This window comes from Podarcis muralis, chromosome 7, assembly GCF_964188315.1.
Source record: "Podarcis muralis chromosome 7, rPodMur119.hap1.1, whole genome shotgun sequence".
In the NCBI taxonomy this organism is placed as follows: Eukaryota; Metazoa; Chordata; class Lepidosauria; order Squamata; family Lacertidae; genus Podarcis; species Podarcis muralis.
In genome coordinates, this window is record NC_135661.1 from 86,853,457 (window position 1) to 86,863,690 (window position 10,234).

A 10,234-nucleotide genomic window follows, 5' to 3' on the forward strand; every position below is an offset into this window, starting at 1 on the left:
GTGGGGGAAAGTGTGTCTTATAGAGCGAAAAATACGGTATATGCCCTGGTGAGGTAAGAGGAAGAGCATAGTGATCTTCAAACATTTTGGCAAAGAAGCAGAACTCATTCGTTGCATGGCGTGTGAATGTGCTGCTCTTTACTGGGGTTTCTGGGGTTCACTCCCTTTCGCTCACAAGATCCTGTTACTTACACATTTCAGGGGTTTCAGCAGTGGATGGCTACATACATCGTTTCAGCTCTGAAGAATAAGCACTTTGCCAGGGTGCCAGAAGTTGCTGCAGCCATCTTCCTGGAGCTGAGGGGATTTGGCAGTGAAGGAAGAGTGCAGGCAAATGGGTAGAGCAAAGAGCCCCATGCTCCGTGTCTGCTGAATGTCGGCTGTGGAGTCTTTCTCCTGTGTCATTCCCAGAGGGAAATGCCTTCCCAGTAACAGAAGCATTAGCCCTAGGGTCCCACACCCCTCTCCATCCTCCATGCAAGAAGCAAGAGGCATCATCTCCATTCAAAGGCACACTCAGGCAAAATCTCTGCAGGGCAGGGCCAGTGAAGGGGTTCCCTGGTGGAATGGGAAGGGAGTTAGCCTCAGGACCATCCCAAGGACCAGCTAGATATCTCTGGAGGCCCACATTCAGCCTCTGGGTGTGAGGTCCCTCTGCTCTATACCATGGTCAGGGCAACATGCCTCCGTCTTCCAATTCGTGCGCCACTAGCAGCACACCTAGACTATGTCAGGAGTTCAGCCTACACTTGAGTAGGACTGGCAGAGACACATGCCCAACCGGCATGTTCTTTCCCTCCTGGTCGATCGTCCGGGAGCTTCATAAGCTTTCTTCAGCCCAAACATCACAGCAACCGATGCCAACCGACACCGGCACACTTAGGGATCCACAGAGTTTGCACAACTTGCGCGTGACAGACCTCAGCATTTGGCGAATCTACTTTATTTACATATAAACACACACGGAGCACTGCAATATGGCTCCCTCTCTAGCATCAGACAGAAAAGAGAAAAAGAACGAAGGACAATAGTCCCACTTCACAGAACACAGTAACACAAACATCCTGTCTTCGTCACTTCTCACACTTGAGAGCCAGTGTGGTGTAGTGGTTAAGAGCGGTAGTCACGTAATCTGGGTAACCGGGTTCGCGTCTCCGCTCCTCCACATGCAGCTGCTGGGTGACCTTGGGCCAGTCACATTTCTTTGAAGTCTCTCAGCCCCACTCACCTCACAGAGTGTTTGTTGTGGGGGAGGAAGGGAAAGGAGATTGTTAGCCGCTTTGAGACTCCTGAAGGGGAGTGAAAGGCGGGATATCAAATCCAAACTCTTCTTCTTCTTCCCACTCTGTGGAGTCAAAACACACCGTCATGTGATAGACAACAATCCCATGACTGCAGTCATGGAGCAGGAATTCTAACAGACTAGACCCCGGGAGCTAAGTCCACTGGAAATGTTCGTGTTCACTTACTGCCAGGAAATCATCAGAAGCCATATTCTCCACTAAATTAGAAAAGGGTAAGCACAGCAAAGCTATGTACACCTGTACGCACTGAGGATCAGAGAACCTCAGTTCAAACAGTTGCACATTCTGTTGCAGGGCAACCACCACTGCTAGCCTAGAACGCACGGCCACCATGCCCAGGTTCTAGGAGAGTCCGTGTGGCGGAGTGGTTAGAGTGCTGGACTAGGACCCAGGAGACCAGGGTTCAAATCCCCACAAGGCTCACTGGATTACCTTAGGCCGGTCTGACTCACTCTCAGCCTAACCTGCCTCACAGAGTTGTTAGGATAAAATGGGGAGAAGGACCTTGAGCTTCTTGGAGAAAAGGTGGGATAGGAATGTCATAAACAAATAAACTACCAGTTGTAGACAGTTTACCCAAACAGTCACACCATATGTCTTCTACAGGATATTTTTTCTCTTGATGTTCACCTCTGGTTGCTTGTGCAACTAAATTGGGAATATCACTTCCAACTTGCATGCATTGGGACATACCTGCTAGATTAAAAGCTTCTTTAAAAAAAAAACAACCTCCGGTTTTAGCTAAAACACAGTTTAGCATGTGAACCGACCGGTTGCTGACTTGCTTTAACAGAGCATATGCTCTCCAGTATTATCTAGGATTATTTATTGTTGCTTGATACCTGGGTCTTCAGGAAGCAGACTTGGCAATGCCACCTGTTCATTTTTCCATAAGGAAACATAGTGTTTCTTTTGGCTGTACCAGAACAGCATAGAGCAAATTTAACTCCACACACTACATGGATGGCATATATTCTTTTAAATGTACAGTTTAATATTTTTATTCTATTTTCTTTCATGAGTGGGCTCATTCAGTCAGTCAGTTAGAAACGGGGAGACAAGTCCTGTCCTCAGGCTTGAAAACTAAATAAGGAAGAAAAAAATAGAGAGTAATGCTGGATGAAATGGGGCGGCGAAGAGCCTCGCTGCTTTAAGACAGTGCTCGGCCTCAGAGTAAAGGCTGCATTGCCTTATTTCTTGCTTGAGGGTCTCAGTCCTTTCAAGGTGCAGTTTACACCAAAGTAAAACCAGGCTGGTGCCCGGAAAGTTACTTGCAGAGCCTCTCCCCCTCCGGGTCTTTCTTGCTCCTCCTGCTTCTGTTTCCAAGGGAGGGAGCAGCTCAGAGGCCAGTCCAGGGGGTCCCCCAATAAGCCCCCCTTCTGGGTGCAGGCCATGCCCGCGGCTCCGGCTTTGCAGAGAGAGAGAGGGGGGAGCTGGGGGCGCCCGGCTCGCCAAGGGTTAAAAGGAACAGAGCTGGATTCCTAGAGAGGACAGGAAATAAAGGGAGGAGGTTCTCTCCCATCCCTTCCTGCAAGGAGGAGGAGGGCTGTTGTCTCTCTGCTCCGCAAGTGCTGCCTCGGTGGCGCCTTCTGCGATCCGGTGAGTCTCCTTCCTCTTCTGCTTAGGTTGTCTTGGGGAGATGGGGGAGTCCCCAGGGGCAGGGCAGCCAGGAGGGTCCCCCAAGAAGAGAGAGAAGGGGGCCTGGGGAGCTCCACTTTGCAAGGGTTCCAAGGAACAGTGCAGAAGGCCAGCCAGGGGGGCCAGGGAGTCATGCTTCTGAATGCCAGCTGCTGGGAAGTGCAGGGGGAGAGAGTTGCCCTTGGGCTCCAGCCCTGCTGGTGGGCTTCCCAGAAGAGGCCCCAGGTTGGCACCTGAGAGAACAGGAGGCTGGACTGTCTTCACCCAAAAGGAAAGCAGAGCCCAACCTGGTGATAACAGAATAAAGGATGCAAGGAGGGAGCTGCATGGACTGGGTGGGCACAGAGGAATGGTGAGGGGAACCAGCTGGGGAAGCCGCAAGGGAAGGCGGCTCTGGGCCAGGGGAGGGGTTTGGGGGCAATGATGAGTGATTAGAGGGAGACATCTGGGAGGAGGAGGTGTCTGACGCTGAAGAGGTAACGGGGCTTAGTGAGCGGGAAGAATCTGTGGCAGAGAGCAATGTAGATCCAGAGGCAGCAGATTAGGATGAGGGAGGCCAAGACGTAGGGAGGGTTCCAGCCCTGCCCACATGTTATTTGGCCCCACCCACTTGGCTCTCGGGGTTGACCAGGTGAAGCTCTGGTCTTCAGGTGGGTGGCCAGGTAAAGATCTGGCCCTCAGAATAAAGAAAGAGGGACCCACCCCAGGAGTCTTGAGAATGTGGGAGATTGCAAGTGCTGGAACATGAGGCAGAAGCAGGAAATAAATGTGGCCTGACATTTGGGGGTGGGAGGGACCCCCACTATTGCCCTGGGTCCCAGTTACACTTAGTGCAGATGACTCACTCATCCATTCTGACTTCCTTCCTTTATTTTTTAAAGAAAGCTCAGTCTGAGTTGTGGTGCAGTCCAGCCCTGGTTCCAAGCAAGATTCATCCATGCTTGCCCAGGGAATATTTCTATTCACCTGACTGTGTATCAGATTTACCGGTATATCAGAAAAATATATTTGCTAAAACCTCTCATTAGGACAGGCAGAACTTGGCAGAAGACGTAGGGACTTCTTTCGATTTCTTGGAGGTGTCCTGAGAACAGAGATGGATGAGCAAGACTCAACTGGGCCTGAAGCAGGAAGACTTCATTCCATCGAAACCCTTAGCCATAGAAGAATCTGGGGGAAATCTGTCCAAAGGATCCTGGGTGAGGAGGACACCCTCCGCTCAGATGTGCAGAGCCAGCAGCTCAGGCGGCTTTGCAACCAGGAGGCCAAAGGGCCCCGAGAGGTTTGCGACCGACTATACCACCTTTGCCGTCAGTGGCTGAAACCAGAAACCCACACGAAAGCTGAGATGCTGGACCTGGTGATCTTGGAGCAGTTCCTGGCTGTCCTTCCACCAGAGATGGAGAGCTGGGTGAGGGAATGTGGAGCGGAGACCAGTTCCCAGGCGGTGGCCCTGGCTGAAGGTTTCCTCCTGAGTCAGGCAGAGGAGAGAAAGCAGTCAGAGCAGCAGGTGAGAGAGATTTTCCTCTGGATACTTCCGAGGGGCTCCAAAGTTGAGAGTATCCCCCAATTCTCTACTAATTTTGTCATCCTTTTTTTGGAAAGCATCTGAGGAATGACATCCGATACCCCTAAGGTGTGTGTTTCCTTTACCATTTCAGTTCTAATCTACTTCTTTTGAATGCTTGTTGCTCTTGCAGGGGAAGGATCAGTTTCCAGAAATGGGTCTGGATTCCTCTGAGGTAGAGAGAACTCCGTTGGACTCTAGAGAGAGGCCATTGGGTAAGGAGGAAGCTGTTTTTTCTCCATTTAATCACTTGTTGTGGATTTTGAAACTAATCCGTGAATTATTCTCATCTTTTGGTGGAGGAGGTCACCAAAGTTCAGAGGAGGGGAGATGTATTTTTGCACAACTAATATGTGAAATGGTTACTAATGTCCACATTTATGTGGCTACTCTTACTTTTTTGACGGCCCACCTACAGTTTTCCTTCTGAGTGAAGCATGCACTTACCTTTTTCTCTCGTAGGAGCCAGAACGATGCCAGCAAGACCTGTTTCTCCATCTTTTCTTGGTGGCAAAGGGGATGCTGCCCCTGTGGAAGCAGAGCAGGTAGGAGGAAGGAGCCATGTGGGGAAAGAGGATGTCATGGACGGGTTGGACACAGAGGAAAGGTGGGAGGAACCGCCAAGGAAAGAAGGGCTGAATGCTAAAATAGGCTTCTAGGCAGTTTACACACCACACCAAAGAGTGGCTAGGATTCACCCCATCAGTCACACAATGGGGCTTTCCCCCTCTCATCCCCCTGTCATTGCCCCCCTGTGCACCTTGATGTTGTCTATAGGGCATCAGGAGGGTCCTCCCCACCCGGCAAGAACAGCACGCAGGGAAAGAAGGAAGGGGATCCTTCCTTGTGGCAAATGGGAAGGTGTCCATCATGAAATGTACAGAAAAACAATCCCATTAAAACATAACATCAGTTAAGAGGCAGAAGACAACAGAGCAAAGTGTAACTGTTCACCTTGATGTTTTCTAAGAGGACTACCTTTTTCTTTTTCTTTCAGGGTCCAGTGTGCTTTGAAGATGTAGCTGTGCATTTCACAGACAAGGAGTGGGCGTTGCTGGATCCTGAGCAGAGAGCTCTGCACAATGAAGTCATGGAGGAGAATCGTGGGATCTTGGACTCTCTCGGTAAGGCTTTCTCTTGGATCATCCTATGTGCTTTGAAATTCAAGATATATCTCTATGGGAGAAACCTCTGATATTTCGATGGGGCTCAACAGCAGCACCCACAGCACCTGGGATTCTAACACTCCCACAGAAAAAATTGGATGGAAGACCATTGACTGCTTTCCCTGTAAATATTCTTCCTCCGGTTCTGCCTTTTCAAACCATGACCAGGCTCCTCTGAACTGCCCAGGCCTTCTTAAATGTGGGATTCAGAGTGATTCATGATGTGGAAGTAGCTTCTGTCAGGTTCTTCGTTTCCGATCTTGCTTCCTTCTGTCTCTGGTTGACCAAAGGAGTGTTTGGCATTGGAGATGGCACAGATGTCATGATTGGGCCAAACAGAATACATCCCAGAAAATAACCAGGCTTTTTGAATCTGTGTCAGTGAACCCCATAGCAAGACCTCACATGTAACTCCCTTTAGTTTTTCCTGGGGCACAAGCATTAATTAGCACTGTTCCATAATTTGGGGTTCCATTGCTTCCTGAGGCTCTAATCTATTTGTCACTTAGTTGCAGGTGGTGATGAATTGGAGATGAAGAACGAGGGAGACCATGATAAAATCCACACAGTGGGGAAGTCCTATTCAGATTGTGGAGAGAGCTTCAGTCAGAGCTCCCATTCCACTTCAAATCAAAGAAATCCCATCAGGAAGAAACGCTATCAGTGCTTGGAGTGTGGAAAGAGCTTCAGTCAGAGAAACAAGCTCACTGTCCATCAGAGAATTCATACAGGGGAAAAACCCTATCAGTGCCAAGAGTGTGGGAAAAGCTTTCATTGTGGGAGCAATCTCTCTTCCCATAAAAGAATTCATACAGGAGAGAAACCCTTTCAGTGCTTGGAGTGTGGAAAGAGCTTCAGTCAAAAGAGCAGTCTAACTTACCATCGTAGAATCCATACAGGGGAGAAGCCATATCAGTGCCAAGAGTGTGGGAAAACCTTCTATAGTGGGAGCAATCTCTCTTCCCATAAAACAATCCATACAGGGGAGAAACCCTTTCAGTGCCAGGAGTGTGGAAAGAGCTACAGAAAAAAGGACAGTTTAACTACCCATCAGAGAATTCATACAGGGGAGAAACCTTATCACTGCTTGGAATGTGGAAAGAGATTCAGTCACATCTGCCAGCTTACTGTCCATCGAAATATTCATACAGGGGAGAAGCCATATCAGTGCTTGGAATGTGGAAGGAGCTTCCGTTACACCAGCCATCTCTCTGCCCATCAGAGAATTCATACAGGGGGAAAACCCTATGAATGTCTGGAATGCGGAAAGAGCTTCAAAGCGACCAGCAGTCTCACTTCGCATCAAAGAATTCATACAGGAGAGAAACCCGATCACTGCGAAGAGTGTGGCAAGAGCTTCAGTTACAGCCAGCAGCTAAGTGTCCATAAAAATATTCATTCAGGGGAAGCCCTCTATCAGTGCCAAGGGTGTAGAAAGAGCTTCAGAAAGAAGGACAGTTTAACTTCCCATCAAAGAATTCATACAGGGAAGAAACCTTATCAGTGCTTGGAGTGTGGAAAGAGCTTCATTCAAAAAGGCTGTCTTATAACCCATCAAAGAATTCATCCATGAGAGAAATCCTGTCAGTGCCAAGAGTGTGGAAAGAGCTTCAGAAAAATGGACAGTTTAACTTCTCTTCAGAGAATTCATATGGGGGAAAACCATATGAGTGCTTGTAATGTTGAAATAGCTTCCGTCACAGCCACCAGCTTACTGTGCACCACAGAATTCATACAGGGGAGAAACCCTAGCAGTGCTTGGAATGTGGAAAGAGATTCAGTGAGAAGGACAAACTCACGATCCATCAGAATTCACACCGGTGGAAAATACTTCAGTGCGAAGAATGTGGAAAGCGCTTCAGTCACAGGGCCTGTCTTGTTTCCCGTCAAAGAACTCACAGTGGGGGAGAACTATAGCAGTTACTATATACAGATTTAATTTCAGGAGACTTCAATCAGTGTGAGGTGAGGATTGCACCTGGGTTCTTTGCCACATCTGGTGCCTCATAGCTATTCCTACTACATACCCAGAACTGTGACTTCCAAGGCCATGGCCAAGGTTTTTAGTACCTTCTTCACATCATGACTGAACAGAGTGATAAGAGCGATTGGGCGAGACTGATGAAGTTGCCCTCCATCTTCAACTTTCTTCAGAAAGACTTGGTGAAAAAATTGTGATTGTTGATTGAATATTAAATATTATAGATTTTGATTCTGTTTGAAGTGTCCTAGTATTAATTGCATTTAGCCTTTTAGACAGAGGCTAGGGCTTGCCGACCAGAAGGTCGGCGGTTCGAATCCCCGCAACGGGATGAGGTCCCGTTGCTCGGTCCCTGCTCCTGCCAACCTAGCAGTTCAAAAGCACATCAAAGTGCAAGTAGATAAATAGGTACCGCTCCAGCAGGAAGATAAACGGCGTTTCCGTGCGCTGCTCTGGTTCACCAGAAGCGGCTTAGTCATGCTGGCCACATGACCTGGAAGCTGTACGCTGGCTCCCTCAGCCAATAAAGTGAGATGAGTGCCGCAACCCCATAGTCGCCCGCAACTGGACCTAATGGTCAGGGGTCCCTTTACCTTATTAGGATTTATTTTTATGCGTCTGCGTTTTGTAACACTCATGCCACCCTTCTGCACTGTGTAAAGCTTCCAGCCTTATCTGACCCTAGAAGGGCAGGTGACGTTTTCAGAAAGAGGGAGGAGTTCCGCTAGTATCCGTGTGAGAACTCTCATATCTCCTCAAAGGTCTTTGACATCTTTTGGTACCAGGGAAGTAAGATATGGGATTGAAATGTCAACAGTCCCATGGAAGGCCTGGTTGCCCAGGGAATGGTCTAAACGTGTGACATAGGAGACCCAAATGGTCTGGGCACTCTGGGACACAGCAAGGTAATTTCAGAGGAGTCGATATCCTCATTAAGCCACATGTCCCATGGCCTGTAACCTTTTTTGATGTTTTATGAGTCTTCAGTGTTGTGTATACAAGTTTCTTCTAACGTCTTTTCGAAACAGCCGTTCTGCAGAACAACTGGTTAGCAAGGCTCTCCTATTGCAATAGTTTGCATAAACCGGGTTCCTGCAGGATAATAATAATACTAATAATAATAATAATTAATAATAATAATAATTTGTTATTTAAACCCACCCATCTGGCTGGGTCTCCCCAACCACCCTGGGCGGCTTCCAACAAAGTATTAAAATACAGTGGTCTGTTAAACATTAAAAGCTTCCAATTAAAAGATTGCGCTCATTCTCTTGGTTCTGAGTTTTCGTTTCAGGTGTTCCCTCCCCTGGGTAACGAACTGGTGAGGTAGAAGCAAATTCTTACCACACGAACAATTCCCATACTTTATTATTTCTATTGCTATTAACTTTGTATAGCGCCCTTGATCTGAAGATGCCAGGGTTTCCACAGCATAATTAGGGAGGCTCACAGTGCTTCCTCTTTCAGCGCCTCGAAGCTGCAAATTGGTGGTGCTCCTTTTCTTCTCCTGCTCTGGAGGTTAGGATACGAACCAGTGGCTTAAAGATCGTGGAGTGGGGTTCTGATTAAACTTCAGGCAGATCTCTCTGACAGTAAGAACTGTTCAACAGTAGAACAGACTCCGTCAGAAGGTGGTGTCCTCTCCTTCTTGGGAGGTTTTTAATCAGATTTTGGGTGGCCATCTCTCATTGAGATTCCTGCCTTGTCAGTAGTTGGACTAGATATCCTTTGGGGTGCCTTTCGACTCTGCATTTCTGTTCTGTTCTATTCCGGATTGCCATAGTCATCCTCGGCATGACCAGGATGGTGGCAGTGTCTGCTTGGAGCGCTTCCTTTTAAAAGACGACTGAAGGCGGCCCTGTTTAGGGAAGTTTTTAATGTCTGACGCTGTATTGTTTTTAATGTTCGGTTGGAAGCCATCCAGAGTGGCTGGGGACACTCAGTCAGATGGGCGGGGTATAAATAATAATATATTATTATTATTATTATTATTATTATTATTATTATTATTATTATTATTATTATTATTATTCCTGGTATCTTCTGAACACACACATAGCACGTTTGCGATAAAAGACCGTAGTCTCAACCTTTCGTCTGTGAGAAGCTTAAGTCAAGCACTATCCTCTTCATTTTCGAAGTTGAGCAGTTAAGCAAATACTCTGCTCCTTGCACAAGTGTGTGCATACAGAGTGAGAGACAGAAAAACATACAAAGGGACCCCTGACTATTAGGTCCAGTCGTGGCCGACTCTGAGGTTGCAGCACTCATCTTGCTTTACTGGCCGAGGGAGCCAGCGTACAGCTTCCGGGTCATGTGGCCAGCATGACTAAGCCGCTTCTGGCGAACCAGAGCAGCGCACGGAAACGCCGTTTACCTTCCCGCCGGAGCGGTACCTATTTATCTTCTTGCACTTTGACATGTTTTCGAACTGCTAGGTTGGCAGGAGCAGGGACCGAGCAACGGGAGCTCACTCCGTCGTGGGGATTCGAACCGCCGACCTTCTGATCAGCAAGTCCTAGGCTCTGTGGTTTAACCCACAGCGCCACCCGCGTCCCAGAAAAACATATAGAAAGCA

At 48.1% G+C, this 10,234-nt stretch overlaps 1 protein-coding gene across 1 annotated transcript in view; it reads left to right on the forward strand.

Moving 5' to 3' along the window:
- Positions 1-3,358: 3,358 nt before the first annotated feature.
- ZNF546 (zinc finger protein 546) overlaps positions 3,359-10,234 on the forward strand; it is a 42,178-nt gene continuing 35,302 nt past the window's right edge. The window contains exon 1 of the mRNA XM_077932348.1: positions 3,359-4,452. Coding sequence (XP_077788474.1) covers positions 4,039-4,452 — 414 coding nt within the window. The 5' untranslated portion in view covers positions 3,359-4,038. The remainder of the gene's footprint in view (positions 4,453-10,234) is intronic.